This window comes from Pollicipes pollicipes, unplaced genomic scaffold, assembly GCF_011947565.3.
Source record: "Pollicipes pollicipes isolate AB1234 unplaced genomic scaffold, Ppol_2.1 Scaffold_3087;HRSCAF=3621_pilon_pilon_pilon, whole genome shotgun sequence".
NCBI lineage: Eukaryota > Metazoa > Arthropoda > Thecostraca > Pollicipedomorpha > Pollicipedidae > Pollicipes > Pollicipes pollicipes.
The window spans coordinates 39,730,766-39,751,808 of NW_023596225.1; the positions used below are offsets into that span (position 1 = coordinate 39,730,766).

The 21,043-nt window shown below is 53.4% G+C and overlaps 1 protein-coding gene across 1 annotated transcript; it reads right to left on the reverse strand.

The window, feature by feature from the left end:
• On the reverse strand, positions 1-20,650 carry LOC119090142 (transient receptor potential cation channel subfamily V member 6). The gene is made up of 14 exons (XM_037212936.1): positions 20,527-20,650; positions 19,824-19,984; positions 14,956-15,181; positions 14,365-14,460; positions 13,481-13,698; positions 12,534-12,759; positions 11,906-12,021; positions 11,165-11,392; positions 10,416-10,567; positions 9,846-10,062; positions 9,205-9,366; positions 4,839-5,015; positions 4,156-4,265; positions 1-43 (listed from the first exon to the last, which is right to left on the reverse strand). Exons 1-14 carry the CDS (start codon positions 20,648-20,650, stop codon positions 1-3), a joined length of 2,256 nt encoding a protein of 751 aa, XP_037068831.1.
• Between the last annotated feature and the right edge of the window lie 393 nt (positions 20,651-21,043).

Consider the following 21,043-nt stretch of genomic DNA (forward strand, 5'->3'; position numbering starts at 1 on the left):
TCAAATGAAATCTGCATGTGGTGCTCTTATTTTGCGCTTACTGCTGTCGCTATGAAAAAACCTATGATATGCGATGTACCCTGCGGGTACATCGCATATCGCAGTGATTTCTTCAATGACTGGTCTGCGGTGTGCAAAACTGCTCTCTCCTTGCCTTCACTGCCTCTTTAATTCTGTTGCTGAACAAACGAAATTTGATTTTGTCACATATCGGACATTCCTGACTGCTTCCATAGACCAGGTGGCCTGACCTAACCCACGAATGTGAACTTACCGACAGCACCGGTTCATTGCCGTGTAGACTTACTCATCCTAATGAGCTGTCTTCATGCATAGTTTCGTGCCATGTCCATTGCTAGAAGCACTCTCGAATACTAAACGTCATCATGCGCTACCAAATATTTATTAAAATGTACATGCCGACTGAACGACGGCGTGTCAGCTGGTGTGATCACCAGCGAAGCCACTGGTCGAGCGATTCTTAAGTCATCAGGCCGGAAAGAGCATGCCTTCAGTTGCCGTGCTCAGTCAGTGCCATTTTTGACAGGGTTTGACATCTTTGCGACCACCAATTGTACCGCCAAAATATTGTCAGGAACAAGTAGCTCGGTTATTTCAAGGTGAAACCGCGATGTTTTTTAACACCCCACTGCAGATTCCTCATTTAGTAGGCGTGCTTCAGCAACAGTTCAATGGCATTACTGTTTCAACCCCGCATTCGTATAATTAACATGGAAAACGTATAATTTTCAAATCGCCAAAAACCTGAGGAACACCGGCCGAAAACAGGTCCGAATCTCAGTGACCAGGCATCGCAACAAGACGAGATTAACGTACTAACGCAGTAGGAAACGGGTAATCGCACCCGTAAAAGTATTGGCCAAGCTCAAGGCGTGCAGACCCTCACGCGGAATCCTGCGCAAATTTGGGCTCGCCCGAGGTCTCGACTATTAGGGCAGGTAGAGATGTGATACCAGCCGTGCGACGCACACGAACGTGCCGTCTACAAATCATGAAACAGTGTCATATCTACCTGACCCGTAGGCGCGCCGGCAATAGCCCACGAAGCTAACAATGACACGTTGTCTTAAACAGGCTTCAGCCACATGCCGTGGGCTAGAGAAAGACAGATTGGGTCATGCGAGGTATATTGGGGCTTCAGTCCACTTTATTATGACCATATTAACTCAAGATGCTAAAGTTTTTTCCAACAAGTAGTCCCGCCGTAGCCACCACGAACGCGCACTATTCAATGGCTTCACCTCATCGACTGAAATTGTATGGCCCTGACAGGCCTAAAGTCAGCCAATATTCCACCACATCTAGCACGTGGCCACTGAACACTACTACACCTCCACCTGCCACACTCAAAAATAGGGCGTTCTTATGAATTTCTAGCTCTCCTATCCACATGCCTGCTAGGCCAATGCATCACGTACACATTAGTCTAGCTGGCATGTTGCTGACAAGAGCTTTCTGACGAATGATTTGTCGGAAACATTCTGGCTCTTCAAGTGGATTGCTGGGAAGATATGCGCCTAAATATATGGTATTGCGTAACAAAAAACTCAAACTCACTTATCTAGGTCGAATATGTATTTATCGCGCACTTGTTATCTGCTATGTATGTGTGGAAATACACCACACTTGCTGGAGGAGAAATGGCAAACAAAAGTGACGTACACAATAAGCACAAATGCAAACTACAGTTAGGCAGAGTGACGCCTGTAAAAGTTACGCGCATGCGCGATATTCACTTGCAAAAATATTGATATGCCGAGAGTGATGGGTCGGGCTGTATTGCTAAATCACAAATCATGGCTTGGATGAAGCATGGCCGACATCATCCTGCCGTGAGGTAAAGCGTTTCGTTTCCAAAATTGCGATGATTTCACGTACGGGCTTCCAAAAAGCGGTTTCGTAAGCTGCCAATACAGCAAGCAATATAGACAGCCTTGAATGGTTTAAAGACAAGACAGATACAGAAGAGTTTGTATAATTCCAATGTCGTGACGACACGATCTATCAGCGTCGTTACAACCTATACCAATTGAGGTCAGCAATGCGGCTTATATCGAGCGATCCGACGGCGTGTGCAGACCTCAAGTCATCGGAGAATGCTGGGATACGTCGGGATTCAGTTGAGCCAGATACATTTTGAACCGCAGCTAACGAAAACTGAATATTTCTTTTAGTGCCTGATCCTCCTGAAGGTCAACATAAGTAATGATTGCGTGCAGTTTGACAATGGCTCAATGGGTACATCGATTCACGACATCCAAGGGAGGTGCCTCATTCTTATTATTTCGAGGGAGGTGTATGAAACCATTGTGAGTGCGGCTGCATTTGTCACCTGGCTCAAATATAAGGCAAACGCAAATATAATAACACCTGATATAATCCGTCATAAGTCCACTATAAAACCAGATCGCCTATCAAAGCAATCACCTATGCAGTGCACAACCAGCTTGAAGAAGGAGCCGTCCATGATGCGTGCAGCTGATTGGCTGTAGCTGAGGTCGTCTAAGAGCGCCGCGATAGGAAATGCGCACCGCACGGCCGTACAAAAACGATGTCGCTCGCTCGATTGAAGTTTTCGAACGCATGCCGTCCACACCGCCGGCGCAAGTCGCCAGCACCTCCTCAGTCTGCGAGGAGGAAGCGTGGCCTACAATAAAGAGATTGTCTTGCCTCCTCGGCAGATTACGTCTCATTATACCTCTTCCAGTCCACTGCGAGGACATCGCTGTTCCCCGACGCACATGCGCCACAGCGTGTCACCCTCTGACGTGGCTGCGTCAAGGTTTGCCGTCTTCTGCGCGCGCCAGGCGAACTACCGTCCTCCATGGCCAGTATGACGTCACCACGCTCCCACACTGAGCTCGCGCCACCGCTACAGCTTCTCGTCCTCCCACGGCACGATGGCGTTGATGTTGCGGATACGGACGCGGTCGCGGTCGAAGACGGCCGTGCGGGGCCGCGACAGCCGGTGCCGCTGGGCCGACTCGGCCTCCGGCGGCGGCGCCACCGCGCCCTGCGCCCACCTCACGTCGTCCCCCTGCACGGTGATCGCTGGCGGTGGCGGCTGCGGCGACGGCGCGGCGTCTCCCTCCGCCGGCGGCGGCGGCGGCCGCAGCACGAGCTCCGCGACGGCCGGCGCCGGCGGCGGCGGCACCGACAGGCTGGGCGGCGCGCGGTTGAGCGCGGCGGCCAGCTCTGGCCGCAGCGGCGCCGGAGGCAGCTCCTCCACCAGCGCCGGTCGACAGTCGCCCGCCGGCCGGCCCGGCGGCCCGATCGGCGGCAGCCGCAGCCCACCGCCGGCCTGCTGCCGCTCGGAGCGCAGCTGCCGGTAACTCTCCAGCACCTGACCCTCGAACGGGTCGAGCGGCACGGCCAGGCGGTCGCGCGTCGGCGCCAGCGTCGCGGCGCGCGCGAACAGCGCCGGCAGCTCGTCGTCGGAACTTAGGTCGGGCGCGAACGCCACGTTCTCGTGGCCGCCGCCGGGGGCGAACACGGCGCTCGTGACCTGGCCGGCGTCGACGCCGAGCAGTGCGTGCGCCGCCAGGCCAGTGCCATTCCGGGCGGCGGCGGGCGCCAGGCCTGGCGCCGGACCTGGCGCCGGGCCGGGCGCGGGACCGGGCGCGACGCCCGGCATCAGGGGCCGGGCCAGCGCCAGCTGGTCCAGCGCCGAGGTCAGCGCGCCGTTGAAGGGCGCCGCCTCGCCGGTCAGCGCGCGCAGCACGTTGGCATCGCTGGAGGTGACTCCGGACCGCGCCGACGGCCCGGCCTTGCGACCCTTGGCGCTGTCGGGGAGACCGTACTGTCATGCGCGGAAGTCCTCACGCGTCTCACACACCCTACGAAATGTCGTTGTTGGGTGATCCGCGATGCGTCCCTCAAGATGACAACCGTTATTTAACCCGATAATGAACGCACCCCGTTGCATCCACTGTTCCGTATACCAAGCCGTGACGGCTCACATCGTGCGGCAAACCTGCAATAACTACCTTTCACGACCCGCATGTGAACTAGCATTTGTCGCGCATGATCCCCGCATGGTCATACATGAACATCACGAGCTCACCATCGCTCCAGCTAACTACCTAGCTCCGCCGCTGCGACCGCCACGCGCTCTACGGAGGCTGCACGGCCTACCTTTTGATGGGCGTGGTGTGGACGGACTCGAGTCCCCACATCTCCTTGCGCAGCGCATCGCCCGTGATCCGCCGCCGCTTCAGCGCCTTCAGAGTGACGCGGCCGACCCTCTGCCACAGCCGCAGCGGTAGCGTTAGCCGGCCTCGCCACCGGGCAGGCGGACAGTGGGACCGACAGGCGGACAGTGGGGCAGACAGGCGGACAGTGGGCCGACAGGCGGACAGTGGGGCAGACAGGCGGACAGTGGGTTAGACAGGCGGACAGTGGGGCAGACAGGCGGATAGTGGGGCCGACAGGCGGACAGTGGGGCCGGGCCGTGCGTGAGTCGCCGGAGGTGGGACAGCGTTGAGCAATGGTATTATAGCGTTGCTTTCGTTACCTGTTCTCATTGCCACATTTCCTGCAGTCTTGGCCGTTGCATATGTTGTTGGTGGCATCACTGGTCGCTGCATCGACACATGGAGCTTGGGCCACTGGCCTCAACTGCTCCCTACCATCAAGCATTCACAACGTTCCAGTGAAAACAATGCGTGAGAGAAGCGCGACAGGTTTTCTAACAGCACGGTTCCTACTTGATTCTACCACGCATCAGTTACCACTGGACCAGGTAAGCTGCTTTCTTCAGGCTGCAAGCCTCCATACCAAGCTTTAGAAGAGTTTCCCGTGGCCCCATGCCTGCCCACCTTCCAGTTGGTGAGCGCGCCCTTGCGTTGGCGAGCGCGCGTTTTCGACTTGGACTTGATGACGACGACGCCGCGTCGGTCGTCCCCTCCCGGCAGCGGCAGCGAGTACGCCTCCAGGTTGGACTTGCACTTGTCGCTGCCGACGCCACGCTCCAGCGTGATGACGATGTTGGCCCACTGCGGGGTACCGGCGGGGAGGGGTGAGATTCCAAGACGGGGACGGTGAGCCTCCCAGGCGGGGAGGGGTAAGATTCCCAGGCGGCGGGGTGAGCTTTCCAGGCGGGGAGAGTGTGCTTCCCAGGCGGGGAGGGTGTCCTTCCAAAGCGGGAAGGACGTGCTTTCTAAGTGGGGAGAATGACCTTCACCGGCGGGGAGGGCGTGCTTCCCAGGCGGGGATGATGAGCTTCCCCGGCAGGGAGGGTGCGGTCCTCAAGCGGGAGGGTGAGCTTCTTAGACGGGAGGACGAGCTTCCCAAACGGGGATGGGCGGTGGGATCCGCCAACAGCAGCTTTGCGCCCACCTTGCTACCTTCAACGCTACAAACATGTTAGCTTGAAATAACTTTCAGGTTCTGGCCATCGTGACTCATCGCTCCATGCCCATGTGTAGCGTCGACATGGCTCGGTTGCCAGTTGTATTAGGGGCTTGGCCCAGTTGGTACTTGAGACAGATTGAATTCATCAGCCTCGGCAAGAACTGGAGCAGTGGGGGCATTGTTTCAGACCATTACACCTACAGCACCAGCCTGATCCAACGTGCGCGTATATTTCACTGACACTATTTGCTTCAGTGATTTTCGCAATGTTCGTTTAGGAACTCGGCAGCTTGAATACTGACATCGCTGGGCGTTAAACGTACAGCTGGCTGATTACAAGTATCAAAAGCTTCAATAAACCCCACAGCACTTAAACACGCGCTCGGATGCGGTTAGTTTGGCCACCCCGGGAGGTTTTTACTGAATGATATATAAAAAAGCGACGGCGTAGCCACGCCAAATTTTGCCTTGCTGAAGAGAACGGAATAGCGAATCTTTTGGTGCCAACACTTTAATTGTACTTTGTGAGGTCACTGAACTATGGAAGGTCAAAGTCAGGTCATGGATTCATCGAAGGCAAATTCTCGGGAATCGTTTAATCTAAAGCAACAACCGAGTGCTGGGCGAGGCCATACATCTCTGGTATAGTATCTCACGCAACACAGAAATTGAATCAACAAATTTCATTGACCTAGGGTCAGGTGTAAAGGTCAGGCCAAGGTCAAAGCCAGACTGTTTTTTACTCGAGAGCTTGCTGCATGAGGTAGTTTCTGGGGCTCATTTTGAATTTAGTGATGACAAAGACCGCATCATACATCTTACATGAACTTCTTCAAGGTTAGGATAGGTTACTGACCTAAAATGACCCGGATCAGTATTTTGTTTTTGGTAACATACCGCCCAGCGTACTCATTGACATTCGCCCAAGTGCAAAAATCAAAGCAATGTTGTATGATTTTGGTCACCATGATCTTCTCCAGGACAAACAAGGTCACTAACCTTAAGTGAGAATCAGTGACCTTTTGCTTAGAACAGGTATCTAGGTTCACGGTGGTTGCTTGGGAAGGTCTGGGCGCACTTTCGACACCAATCTGGGCTTTGACCTTGCTTGATCTTATTTGATAGAGTGCCGGTAGTGCAGTGGCTAACACTTCCGCGTTACCTACTGCGCATCTGGGAAACCATGGGTACAGGCTCGATTCCCCGCGGTGCCCGCCCTTCCTGCCAGGGTGAGAGGCAGGCACTTTATTTGAGCAGAAAATAATGAACTAGGAACCCTAAACTTAAACAAAACTAGGTTCACATACAGGCCAACATACTCCGTGAGTTTGGTGTCTCCCACTCTCTTGATTTTTGAGATCTTAACGGGTCAAACTGATGCCACACCCAAGCGATGGGCATTCAACCGGCCATCCAGACGCGTGTTAAACAATTCGCCATCGTTTTGTCGCCGTCAAACGAGAGCAACGCTTGTGCTCAGAGCCAGCTTACGTGGAATCACGTGCGCATGGGAAGGGAAGCCGCCGGTGCACAGCAAGACTCAAAACAAAAGGAGAGTTCATCTGCAATTTCGTTCAAATCACGCATTCATGCTGTTGGCTCATTTCGAATGCTGTGAAATATTTTGCTTCAGTTGAGGAACGGATAAGCACGAAAGCGATTTATAACATATTTTTTGTATAAGCGTTCCTTCAGGCAGCTTGAAGAACTCACGCCGGTCTACATCGAATGACCACGTCTCGCCGCTAGCCTGGACCTTGCATCGAAAACAAAACTAATGCCACCCAAAAGTGAGCCTTCCCTCAGTGCTCCCGATTTCCACACGATTCCTTGTACTTGGTTCGTTTTACTTGTTCGCGCCCCGCATTCGACAGCCTCATCCTGGAAGTTACCTGTCTGCACCTGAAGGGCTGCATGGGTGACACGTTCTTTACAAGGCGGCATCGTTTAGCGCAACGTGAGACTGACACGTGTTCCGCTGTGATCGTCGCTTTGTGCCGCTGTGCGGTGCTTCACCGATTCCGGGTTATCACTCCGCGCGAGCGCACACTCCATCACGGCCAAGCGGGACGTGCCGTGCCGTAACTGCCTCGTGGAGCACGGCATCCCTCACCGGCGCACCGCTGCAGTTTGTCTTGACATGACATAACTCAGCGCTCCTGGAACCGCCCCCGCTGCGAGCGGGCCGCATCACGCAGCGATCACCGGAGGCACGCGACACCGGGCTCGCCCCTGCCGTCGTCGATGCGACCTCTGAAGGCGGTCCGGGACTCGGCCAGGGCCTGTGACCCGCAGCCGTGCATGTTTCATACGGCGCCGGCGGCGTTCTCGGCCCGTTTCCGTGCCGGCCGGCCGTTTCCCGGGCTCCTCACGGCACGCGGTCGCCACGCAACGCGGCCGCTGCATTAGCGGGGTACTCTCAGGGGTGAGCTTTACTGCCCGGCCGGACCCCGCCGCCTCGGCCGGTCACGTGAGGGCGCTGCGAGTCGCGGAAGGAGGTCCGGGCTTGCCGTGATTTGGTGGCGATTACCGCGGCGGTACGGAGAAATAACGAAGGAAATTGGAGCGGCATGATGTCGGTGGCAAACACTGGAGCTCCGGCTTGACTTCAGGAGCTTCTTTGGTATGCATTAAGCTGCTGAAGTTACATAACCGACACGGCTGCACTAGGCCTGATGACTTTGGTGTCATTTGCTGAGAGGGATCCAAATCCGGGCGCTCATGAGTAGCGCGACTCTGTGTAAAGTGATGTGATGGCTCTCAGTAGGGGAGTCACACGTCAGGAAAACCTCGGGTCGATCTACAACTTCGACCCGCAAACACCTCTCAGGACACAAAAAGGCCGAGAAGAGCGGAAAAGGCCCTGCGTTAACGCGTGACCAGTGCACCAACCCACTGTAGTAGCGACCGGCGCGCACTGCGCTGCGGTCCTCGGCCCACCGCCAGCTGATATAGTTGGTCACGTGGTGATCTGGGCAACCAATCACCGATCATCCCTCGACCTCCGCAAATTGTTTGGGCCAGATCCCAATGGTCAGACCTCGGGATTGATTTCATACTCAACGTCATGCGCGTCGTAGAATCCAGCGTTCGCGGAGACGTGCTACGCGAGCACGTGACCTGACTGGAGAGCAGGGCGGGGCTCATTTCGAACTGAACGCGTTCAAACAGCTCCGCCAAACGGTGCGGTGGTATCGGAAACTGACTTGTCCGTACCAGTCGTGACTTAACCAGTCGTGACTTTTGCGAAGGGCCTGATCAGCGGACGAAAAATATCAGAAGGTTTGAATGTCCACGAAGCGCTTGGCTGGCCGGCCCGCCTCACCACGTCCTTGCAGACTTTTACGCCCACCTCAAGCAGACACGTAACTCAGTTCCGAATTCTGAAAATTTACGGACTGAACTCGGTGCCGAAGACTTTTGGCCACATCAATTTTAGGATAAATTTGACCGAATGTTTTGCAGGATAGCCCATTCGGGCAACCCTTCGGTGCAGGGGTTTAGTTTCCTCTTCAGTTGGAGGGGAGCTTCAGATCCCTTTCTCTCAACTTGGAGTCCAGTCCAACTTTGATGAGAAAGTGGGCCCAATCCGGGGATAAAGTTCATACTTTACGGGGCAGGCTTCACCAATTTTCACTGCTCAGCTTCCCAAACCAATTTTGCGAAATTGCTTCCGTGCTTTGATGACCCGAGGGGTCCGACGTCTAGTTAAGTGCGCACCGAGCTTGGGGGACGGCGATACAATTAGCAAAATTATGCGTGAAACCATGCTGCTGTTGCTATCGTGGATGGCCATTCGGGCAATGCGTGCAGTCAAGCCACAGTCAGCACCTGTTTGACCCACTCCTTCTCGCTCTGCTGCACCACGGTGGCGTAAGTGTTCCCCATCATGGCGATCAGCATGTTGAGCAGCAGGATCGGCACCAACACCATGAACAAGACGAACGTGATGAGCGTCAGCGGGGCGTAGGCGCTCCTCGAAAGCTCTCCGAACTGAAACACAGACAGACGCCATGTTGGAAACATCCATAGGGAATAGTCAGCTATCAGCTGTTGAGTTGACAGAATGCGTATTGTTACACACTGCTGGAGTTTTCGAACCCCGCCATGCAAAGACAGCTGGAAAAGAAGTTTCGTCGCTGATCGCTTTGCTTCGTCGCCTCGTCGCTGGTGCCAATATTCCACGTACATACCTTAGACTATCCCGCTACTGCAGACCATCGTAACGACAACGTTTAAGTTCAGACCGTTTTCCAAAAAAGTATCAAAAATAACAGAATCGACTATGAAGAGCATACACCCTCCCAGCAAATTCAGTTTTGCCGTGTTCACCACCCGACTAGGGTCGTCGACAGTGACCTACATCAAAGTCACTGAAACTAGGGCCGCCCGACTAGGGCCGTCGGCAGTGACGCACATCATAGTCACCGAGACTAGGGCCGCACCGACTAGGGCCGTCGCCAGTGACGTACATCATAGTCGCCGAGTGTCATGTGAAAGAGACCCATCCACGTGTCGATGTAGGTGGTGAACTTGGACGTGGCACGGTTGGGCGTGCCGCGGTACAGAAAGAAGAACGCCTGGGTGAAGGCCAGCAGGAATATGGAGTAGATGATGAAGAAGGTGACCATGTCGTTGGTGATTATCTTGAAGACCATCGTGACGAACGGGCCAGTCAGCTGAATTGCCCTGAAGCAGAATGGGGATGGTCATCTGCGCAGGCTCTTGCCGCTTCAACACGGCCATCCATCATTGATCCTTGAGAACATCTGCGGATAAGTTTTTCCATGCAATTTCAATGAAAAGTCAAGGACAGCTCAGCACGCTAATTATTAACGATTGCCATGCGTTAGAAGTGGATCAATGAAAGACCACTTAGTACGATCACAAACGGCCACACCCTCGATACTGCTCTCCACAGCCGCCGTCACACGCGTGACACACTGGTTGGCAATCGGCGAGCGAGGACATATACCAACAGTGCCACCAGCTTTGCGAAAGATCCCTTCTGCCTGCCAGCTCGCGGTGTGCGGCACACGCACCCAGCGAAGAACATGAGATGAAACCAGGACCCGGGCACGGCCACGGTCAGCACGAGCTCCTCGACGGCGCGCAGCTCGAACACGCGCAGCGGCACGCAGCCCACCAGCGCCAGGTTGGAGATGTTGAACGCCAGCTGGATCGGGTCGTGGAACTGGAACGGGGGAAGTGGAACGTGGGACGGCAGCCGGCGCCGGCCCGCAGTCAGAGGCACACGCGCACACGCCGCCGCGGGAACCGGAGGGACGGTGCCCTCGCTCGTGGCGGGTCTTGACTCAGACCCGCAATTGGCCAAACTGGCTGACCTTAGCTCGCCTCGAGCCAATGTAAACTGCGTACTTGTTTGCATCTTAAAGACTCTTTAAACTTGGATCCGCCGTTATTGTTTTTGTTATTACGAAAATGGTGTTGATGCTGCTTATGATGACAACACAGAAGCAGGAACCCAAGCGTCTTATGCCCTTTCTTGAAGCATCTTTATGTACACACACGGCATTCATCGAGGTCTTTCCCTGTATTCATATCATTCTTTTCCCGAGATATCTAGCCAGCCTTAATCAGTACCCATTCGTGTGTGCTGACCTAGCACATCACGACTTCTACAGCGCATGATGGTTTGAAAATTCAGCTAACCAGCAATTCATGGAGTTCACACTGTTGAGTTATATGGCTAACACGTAGCATCCATATAGCACACTCTTCCTTGTCCTTGACCCAAGTTCGCCAGGGTGAGGAGCGTATCCCGTGTTACCAGCTGTATGATGAAGGGCACGAGACCCTGGTTCTTGATCTCGCTGCCCGACTGCAACACCAAATAGTACATGCAGCCCAGCAGCGTGGTGGCCTCGAAGCAGTAGCGGGCGATGTCTTTGGACGTGGTACCGGTCAGCGTCTGGCCATACTCCGGCCGTAGGTACATCGCCAGCGAGATGGACAGCAGGTGCATCATCATGATCATCAGCTTACGCAGGAATTCGGCCTGACAGGTACAGAAAAACGCTGTGTTTTGGTAAATCGGTGGGGCTCGAATTGATCCAGTTCATAAATGTCTCGCGTGTTCAGTGATCGGCCATATCATTAGTCTTAATCCCTCACTAGTTCCGAAAAAAATTGACCGAGCCAGAAATCCCAATAAGCATCCAGCGCTGGCCAACAGTACAAAGGCGGGTGAACAGGAACTTATGTGGTTGAAGTGGTCGCCCTGCTGTCGGTTACGGCTGGTGAAGGCATAACAACGTTAATATGGGTAGCCAGTTTCAATGTCACGTTCAATGTTAGTTTCCCAATCGATTCGTCTCGTCACGATATCGAAAGTAATGCTAGTTTCGTCGAAATTATCACACACGATGTAGACCACTATCTGGTTCAAAATAGATCCCAAAACACTCTAACAACTTCGATTTTTAAGGGCACGCAATCGCACGGCGGCCAAAACATCTCAACTGCCTGCATGTTTTATCTGCGCAAATTGTTCCCGTGAAATGTAACAAACCCGGGCGAAGCACTGCCACTTCTCCTCCAGGAGGCGCTGGATGATGCCACCCTCAAGCATGTCCAGGTGCTCGTCTTTCTTGCCGTTAAGGATCATCATAAGCGCCGAGTTCCAGTCTGGGAGCACGAATATGTAGGGTGAGTTGTCTGGACCCCACAAAAAGACGCTAATAGGAACAACTTGCCTTTAGAAAACAGCCTGTTGGAGAGAAAAGCCAGTTCTCATCCAATCACATTGTAACAGTACGTTACAACTCAAACCAGCTGTTTTCCTTCTTTGCCACGCGCAGCTTCATCCAGCCCTACCAAAATCGAGCCGTCCGTGCACTTCCGTTCCTCGCAGCGCCCGCTCCCCACCCTGGAGCCAGCCCGCTCCCCAACCCGGAGCCAGCCCGCTCCCCACCCCGGAGCCAAGCCAGCCCGCTCCCTACTCTGGAGCCAAGCCAGCCCGCTCCCTACCCCGGAGCCAGCCCGCTCCCCACCCCGAAGCCACCCCGCTCCCTACCCCGGAGCCAGCCCGCTCCCTACCCCGGAGCCAGCCCGCTCCCCATCCCGGGATCAGCCCGCTCCCTACCCCGGAGCCAGCCCGCTCTCTACCCCGGAGCCAGCCCGCTCCGGGTGCGACTCACTGGTCTTGCCGTCTGGTCCGATGGTGTCGAGCGCGTTGAGCGGGTAGGCTGAGCAGGTGATGTTAGAGTAGCGCCAGAATTCGATGCAGGTGAGCTCGAGCATCTCTCGGAAGATCTCGGAGCGGGCGAGGCGGCAGGCCAGCGTCAGCGGGGTGAGGCCGACCCGGTTCAGCACGCCGTTTTTGGCCGGCCGTTTGGGGTGGCGCAGCGCGTAGCCAAACATCTCCTCCGACTGGCCCTCGCCCTGGGGACAGTGGTCAGGTCACCACTGGGTGAACCCCACCCTGGGGTCAAAGACATCAGGACATCTTCTTCGACTGGTCCTCGCCCTGGGACAGATGAGTCGAGAAGCTATTATCGTCTGACCTTCGCCTCGACGGTAGCGAGGGCCAGCTGATGATAGTCAAGAGTCAAGAGTAAAAATATCATCACTGACTGGATTTTGCCCTGTGATAATGGATGAAAGCAGTACCACCGAGTGCCCCTCATGTTACACACACGCACGCATCATAGCACCAGCTCTGAAACTATTCGCCGTCAGGCCAAGCGCGTCCTCGGGGCACCCTGACCATGTAGAGGTTGTGACAACTTCAGCTGTTCCGCAGTCGTCTCGAGACTGCCAGAAATCTACCTATTTCCGTAAAACAACGATATGGGATGGGTAGAAGACAACACAGAGGTGAATTGTTCTGCACACTGCTGCCACACATTGGCGAGCTGGGTACTGCTAAACATGGACAATGCGGTGAGGTTTTTAAACAGGAACGATTACTTGAAGCAAAAGTCTATGCAAGTGAAGTCAGAAACCCCAGCCATGTCCACCACTTGACCTCGGAAGACCAGCGAGCACGTGTAGCTCAGCGGACACGTAAAGAACCCTCCTCTGGGCGTGCAGCACCGCCACCACGCGTCAGCACGCGGCTCCAGCGCAGGGCGGGCGGCCACACCTGCTTGTCGCAGACGACGATCATGTGCAGCACCATGTTGCCGAACGAGTCCTGGGCGTTCGGGTCGGCGTCGCGGTCCAGCAGCAGGTTGTAGCAGGTCTCGTTGTTGCAGCAGGCCGCCCAGTTGAGCAGCGTCTCGCCCATGTACGCCAGGCCCTCGTAGTCGGTCTGCGTGCGCGGCACCTCCCGCTGCTGGTCCCGCGGCAGGAAGAAGCTGCCTGTCGCGCCGACCAACACGTTACGTCCGTGCTGCGCGTGCTCGGTGCGCCGGCCAGGACACGACGGCCTAGCAGTCATCGCAGAGCCCGTCGAACATGGTGCGCGCGGTGCTTTTTTGTTTTTGTTTTTGACCGCGCTGCAGTTTCCGGTGACGGAAGGCATGGTTGACGCGGTGCGCATATGTCACGCTGTCGTGGTTACGCACGCCAAGAGGCCGGCTTTTATAATGCGCTTGTTCGTGTCGCGCTGCCATGCACACTTCTCAGCTAAAAGAACGGGCATTGAACGTGCGCTTCACGAAAAATAAGAGCGATACCAAATGTCGACCTCGCGACCAAAGCATCAGAGTCTTTGTGTGGAAGGAATGAAAACTCTTCGGTAAACCAGATGGTGGGTCGAAATCTATGTAATAACGTCAATGTCCGCGGCTTTCTCTATAGCCCACAATTTAAGCTTATGGCAAAAAGTAGTCAACAAGCGTCTCACCATACCACGACGACAAGCAATATTGTCGGGACGTTTTGTTGGTCAGCTCCGCGACAAAACACGTTAAAAATTGTCAACGCTTGCGGCAATATTGTGCATGTTCTCAACGGTGATATGATAGTCAAAGAAACAACACAGACAGAGCATAGAAGCATTGCAATTATTAAAATAACACTCACCTATGGCACGTTGATCTACCTTTGCGTTGGCCTCTATCAACTGCGTCGCCACTTCATTGTTATTATACGCTATTGCTAAATGCAGGGCACTGGCACCTGCAAACCATACGCACACAAAAAAGTTGGTAGGTTATATAACCCTGTAATTTGTAGAATTATGAACGAATTTTTATTTCAGGCTGTTGATATAATTGTGTCTAACCACAACAATGTTACGAGGATGTGGTGAATTTCCTCTTTTCACGTTAACAATTGCTTTATTAATTTCTCAGGTGGGATAGCTGTAAATGTATCGGCAAAGGCCTTAAAGCGAAATGCCCCATGTACGTAAAACCTATCTATACGTGCAGATTGCTACGCGCACACTAGAGCATATGAACAAGTGCACAAAGACAATCCGTAGCACGACCGTACCCAACAGGGAAAGGCATTCGGGAACGACGTTGGAACAACATACGAGGAAGGGAAGCACAGCGGTCGGGTCACTTTATCAGCCGTGAACTGTTTGGGCCGATTCCACGCCTCGGAACAGCGAAATGCAGGAGGACGCCTGAGCCAGCCCACCGGCGCACCTCGGGCGTCAGTCCTCACCTAGGTACTCTGGGCCCTCTACGACGTCTACAGCCAGTTTGGGGAAGCACTTGAGCAGTATTTTGGCGATGCGGGAGTGGGCGCGCGTGTTGCAGATGATGAGCATGTGCAGCAGCGTCTCGCCGAGGTTGCCGCGATACTGCATCTGCCAGCAGGCCTCGTGGTCCTGCCAGAAGTTGAGCGGGTCGAAGCGACTCTTCTCGCCGGGCTCCATGTTCAAGGCGCACTGCCGGCGGAGGCGCGCAAGGCTGTAGTCAGCGCCGATCGACCAGCGTGTGGCGGGCGCCTGCGAACGCTCGTGACAAGCGTGCACGGAACGCAGCTGCTCTTCTCACACGTGTAGGGTTTGTGTGGCTGGCTTAAGCTAAGCGCGGGCTTAGAGCATAGGGGTTGTTGTTGTTGAGAGAGGGGGAGAGAGGGAGAGAGAGAGAGAGCGAGAGAGAGAGAGAGAGAGAGAGAGAGAGAGAGAGAGAGAGAGAGAGAGAGAGAGAGAGAGAGAGAGAGAGAGAGAGAGAGTAGAGAGAGAGAGAGAGAGAGAGAGAGAGAGAGAGAGAGAGGAGAGAGAGAGAGAGAGAGAGAGAGAGAGAGAGAGAGAGAGAGCGAGAGAAGAGAGAGAGAGAGAGAGAGGAGAGAGAGAGAGAGAGAGAGAGAGAGAGAGAGGAGAAGAGAGAGAGAGAGAGGAGAGAGAGAGAGAGAGAGAGAGAGAGAGAGAAGAGAGAGAGAGAGAGAGAGAGAGAGAGAGAGAGGGAGAGAGAGAGAGAGAGAGAGAGAGAGAGAGAGAAGAGAGAGAGGAGAGAGAGGAGAGGAGAGAGAGAGAGAGGGAGGGAGGAGGGGGAGGGAGGGAGGCAGCCCGATGTACAGGGCATCATACCCGGTGGTCGTGTGTCCGTATATAGGGGCGCTCGGCACGCGCCGAGTCTCACAGTCGTCCTGGTACCGACTGGCACGGCCCGCTCGGCGCACAAAAGCCGGCCGGGTCACGCAGCCGGCCGGTCACGCGCCCCCCTGCCCCTGCCCCTGCCCCCCCCCCCTTCGCTGCAGCTCCGGCGTCCTGAACCTTGAAACAATTCGGGACCAACGGTGCGGCGCATTTCTTGGCTTTGAAAGACTTGACGGCATCTCGAGACAGTTGTCGGCATAACCCAACAGCTAGCAGCGTTGGCTGCTGTTGATTGGGGTTTCAGGGTGCGTTGGCTACCAACATCATGCTGCGCTAAAAGCTAAGGTTAAAATTGTTTCGATGGTCTTCACGCGTCCAACACGCATCACTCTACCCGTAATCACGAACTCTGCGTTGAAGTCCAAGCCCGTTGAAAATGCTTCGAAGAAACACCTCCCCTGGCAATAGCTGGCGATCCACACATGGGAAGAGAGGCTGACAGGGAGCACCTTTTATGAGAGGATCATCCTTTTATTCGTGACATCCTCGACCTGCATTATTGCCACCACCGCACACCGCCATCCGTCCGGTCATAAAGGAATGGGTGCATGCAAACATGCTTGAGCAAAAGTGCGTCCAAATAGTTTGATGTGGCCGGGTCTGGACGGCTCTGAGTCTGCAAACATGCACAGCTGGCCTGGCGTATTTCACTCATACAGAGCTTCATATTGCCGTTCCATTTGGTCGCAGTATTGCGATGATTTGGGATAGCTTTAGCAATCTTAACAACTTAACAAACGTGACCTTCTGACATAATAAGTGAGGTCATCAGTAGCCTGCAGGCCAGCAAACTGACGTATGTTGGAGTCTCACATCCATTCGACTTAGCATTTTGAGTCATCCCGATCAGCTGATTGGTTCAGGAAATATCTAACAGACGTCATACGCTCCGCCACCACTCAGCAAATGAAAGGTGACAAGTACCCCAGGGGCCGTCCATAAATTTTGCTATACATCGCCCTCATCCCTTCCATACTTATCATAACATCCCATGGATGGATGACCCCTCATCCAGCAAATGCCGGGTAAGAGGAAAATCCCATCAGAAGATTTATAGTCGTATTCGTAAGCAGTTCCATTTAGTTTATAATCCCAATGGCATTTCGGCTCACAGTTAGTTTTTTCGTTGGTTCTCTATGCATCTAAGGAACAAAACTGGACCATCGATTCCCCAAATCGGATGAGCTATGGATTTACGCGGAGGCAATTTCGCCTGATCATCACCTTGAAGACTAGCGTCGCGTGTTGTTGACGTGTCCAATTCAGCACCAGATGAAAAGTCGGGAGCCACAAAACACCGTCATCTATAGGCGTTGGTAAAACCCGCGGACTAATCCAAACCAGTAGACACGAAATGCTGTTTTCTTTAAGGAAAAAAAATAAAAATTTGCGACGACCTGCTGAAGAGGCACCCCCCAAATGCGATCACTGATTCTGTTGGTTCAGCACTCTACTCACTGAGAGCGGATCAAAGCATGCGTGGGGTAGGGGGAAAAGGGGAAGAGGAAAAAGGTCTGTCCCTAATGTGACGGCCAGATGCTACCACATTTTTTTTAGCGTCCCGATGACGGTCAAATTTTGTGGTATTCAGAGCATTCCCTTCACTTCGCCCCGTCTTAACGTCCGGAATTGTGGCACACGTGGATCTTGCAGATGCCATTGAAAACCCACGCATATTGCCATTGCTTTGCGTTGTTTTCTAATTTGTGAGTGTTGAAAGGAGCTCAGAGGGCTTATGCTATCAACGTTTGTCTACTGCTTGAATGTAAAATATTGTGTGATGTTAATACAGGAGTGCCAGTTGCTTAGAGGGCCCGTTCCACATTTCTATGGGGTTTTGAACCGAAATCGTCATTTTAAGGATCATTCCGTGCGGTTCACAGCCCTGCGCTTTCCAAGACCTAAGCCCCTAGAGATGCTGAGCTACACGCCCGCGAAGATGTGCGGACTATTTCGGGGAGACTATTGCAAGGTTTTCTTGGCACCCATGACATCATAATAGCGTCATTTAAATCCTGTCATTCCATTAGCCATGCGGCAATTAAGGTCAATAAAAATATAATTGTCGAGACGTTCATATTTGGCGTTCGTGAGCACAATTTTCAGATATAACGGTAATCCATTGTCCTCAATCAATGTTGTGCAAGGTACGATGATGTAATCAAGCAACTAAGTATTGAGGAAAACTTACTAAACAGAGATATTGTGTTATCTACAGCATTCTTTTCCACTTCAAAGCATATCAACAGTTATAAGCGAGCTTATTTCATCATATGCTTGCTTCAATATCTTCAGTTGTGGAACATTCCTTTTGAGCCGGTTCGGGGGGGGGGGGGGGGGCTGAGACAATGAAATGGACCTAACTTAACCGCACATTCGGATTTCTCCGGATTTCAGCTGCGTTGATTTGCGCCCTCGATTCAAACTTAGACTTCTAACCAGAAAATAAGGTCAGTTCCAAAGCACTTTTAATGTTGAGGAATTGCTTACCATTGCAGGCAATAGTGATAGCATAATGGTGGTAAATGATGATGATTTTGATAGTGATGTTTCGAAGTACTTAGTGTAATAGTAGTTCATACAGTTACTGCATGTCACTGGCTCAGCATCATTTTTTGCTCATATGCATGGGGGGAGACTCATCCCGAAGTATACAAAGTGACACCTCAGCGTCTGAGGGCTTTGTGTCTTTTAACAGGAGCGTATTCACGTAGCGGCCCCAGAACACGTTCCTCTTCTCTTATCAAATTAACTGTATGCATTAATAAAGCATGTATGAATGTTGGCGGTCAGAATTCGAAATACACATGTGAAACTAAAGAAATAGAAAATATGCGGGTGTCTTGCAAGTTTTACAAATAAATTGCGCGAGCAGCATTAAGCTGGTATTTCAGATAAATATTGGAGTTGTACCCTTTCCCCAACCCTCCCCTACCCACCCCGCTATTGGGGATTCCTGTGTACGCCACTGTTTTTACGCAAGATGCTCGGCGCATTCAACGAAAACAAAAAGGCAGACACCTTAGTGGCAGAACTCACCCCGTGCTAAACGCAAATCCATGGCTTGTATGTTACCTATCACGAAGCAATGATGCGGAACTCCACATACGAATCATCGCCCCTGGCTTTCCGTAGCGTTACCCCTGACATATATGCCAGACATCAAGGTTGAATTCTAAAAATCGGCACTTTATCCCATGAACAGTTAGTTGTCAGGCCGAATGGCAATATGGAGTTGTTAGCTATTGATAATATACATAACTGCAAATACTTTTATAAGCTATGTTCATGCTATAGAAAAAGGTTGAGTCAACCTACTTCGCATCACAGCTTTTCCATGGCTAAATAACAGACGTACAAGGACAAAAGTATATTTTGTTGAGGAATGCGTCGCACTGTCGATAAATGAACCATGGTACCCGTAGGAAAAACGCGGTCCTGACGGGAAAGTTGGTTTTTGAACCAAGCTCGATGGGTATCCGTTAGATATGAACAATTTATTCCTCAATTTTGAGCACACCTCACTTTTGGGCTGCTGTATTAGACCCAAGACACTTTGCTCCTTCCATTTGCGTGTGTTTACCTCCCTCACACTCATTTGAGCTTTAAACGAGATATTCGAACTACAGTGACACTTGTCTTTTTCCTGTAATTGGTTACCCGATAAAGTTAAACTTTTTTTCTTAATAAATTAAGTAATAGATACATTACAAGTACATCCCGCAGACCCTAGCTCAGCCCTTCTCAAGACCCCACAACGCCTGACGACAGCCGGAGGGTCAACTGGTCGAAACTTTGTGTGCATATCACCACACCAGACGAGGACGACAGTTAGAACAACATTCCGTCCGTGACGCATATCCTACACCCGCATCTGTACCAATGTGCACATCGTGCCTGCCGCCGCACCTCCGCACGAGCGTCGTACCTCGTCGCGTGTTTTGCCCCGCAGCTTCCACTTGAGGTACTCGGTGCGCGTGATCTCCTTGCCGCGGCCCTCGTTGTACATGAAGACGGAGAACTGGTCCAGGATCAGCTTCTCCACCTCCCGCCCGCCGCCGATCCGGTACGCGTCGAGCAGCTCGCCGCCTGCGGCACCCGCGGGTCAGGCTGGGTCAGCTCTGGTTGTGTGGCCGCCGCCTGCGGCACCCGCGGGTCAGGCTGGGGTCAGCTCTGGTGTGTGGCCGCCGCCTGCGGCACCCGCGGGTCAAGCTGGGGTCAGCTCTGGTTGTGTGGCCGCCGCCTGCGGCACCCGCGGGTCAGGTTGGGGTCAGCTCTGGTTGTGTGGTCGTAGGCCTGCGGCACCCGCGGGTCAGGCTGGGGTCAGCTGTGGTTGTATCGCCGCAGGCGGAACGGCCGGTGATCTGATAAGCGTGGTCATGCGGCAGCAACCATCTGTCACATCACGCCTATGCTGTGGATGTGATTCAAGCTGCAGCGAAATGAATGCCAGCACTTAGGCCGGCTTAACTTGCATTGAAAATGGTAGCGACTAGCACTGCAGTCTCCTTTACGCTGTTATACAGCTGACGTCTACAGTCGCTCGGCTGAAGGCGTGGTGAGCCGTGACGGCCCGGCACCAGCAGCTCCGGCGGAGTACCGGCTCCCACCGGCGCGTGCGCGGCGGTTACCTTTCTTGTAGTTGGCCAGCTTGTAGAGCAAGCACTGCCCCTCCTCGTGAGACTGCGAGATGACGCGATCAAGCGCCGCCCCGGGGTCCTTCCAGACCGAACCGCGGCTCTGCAGCTGACCCATGCTAGGGCGCGCATCTCCTCCAGCTCATCGAGTCACATCGCCTGCGGGCGACACCAGACCCCGTCACGCTCAATGGCCCCTCAGTCCTACTCACCTGTCGAACCGGAAAGGGGGCTGGATACTGTGTAGTCCTCTTGCGAGACTTTGGGTTTTGATTTGTAAATGGGCGCTTTTGAACTCCAGAAATGTTGGAACAAGGCTTTGATTACGTCATTTGTCCGAATCAATGGTCTGCTTGATATCAACATACAAAACCGAATGCTTCTATTCAACCTCAGGGAATATCTCCAAATGGTTTTGCAAACTGGTCCCGTAAAAAGCCGCAACGTCGAATGTTGCAAAAAATATTGAGATTAATTCTCAGCCCGAGACATTACAAGCTGGCAGTCTTCT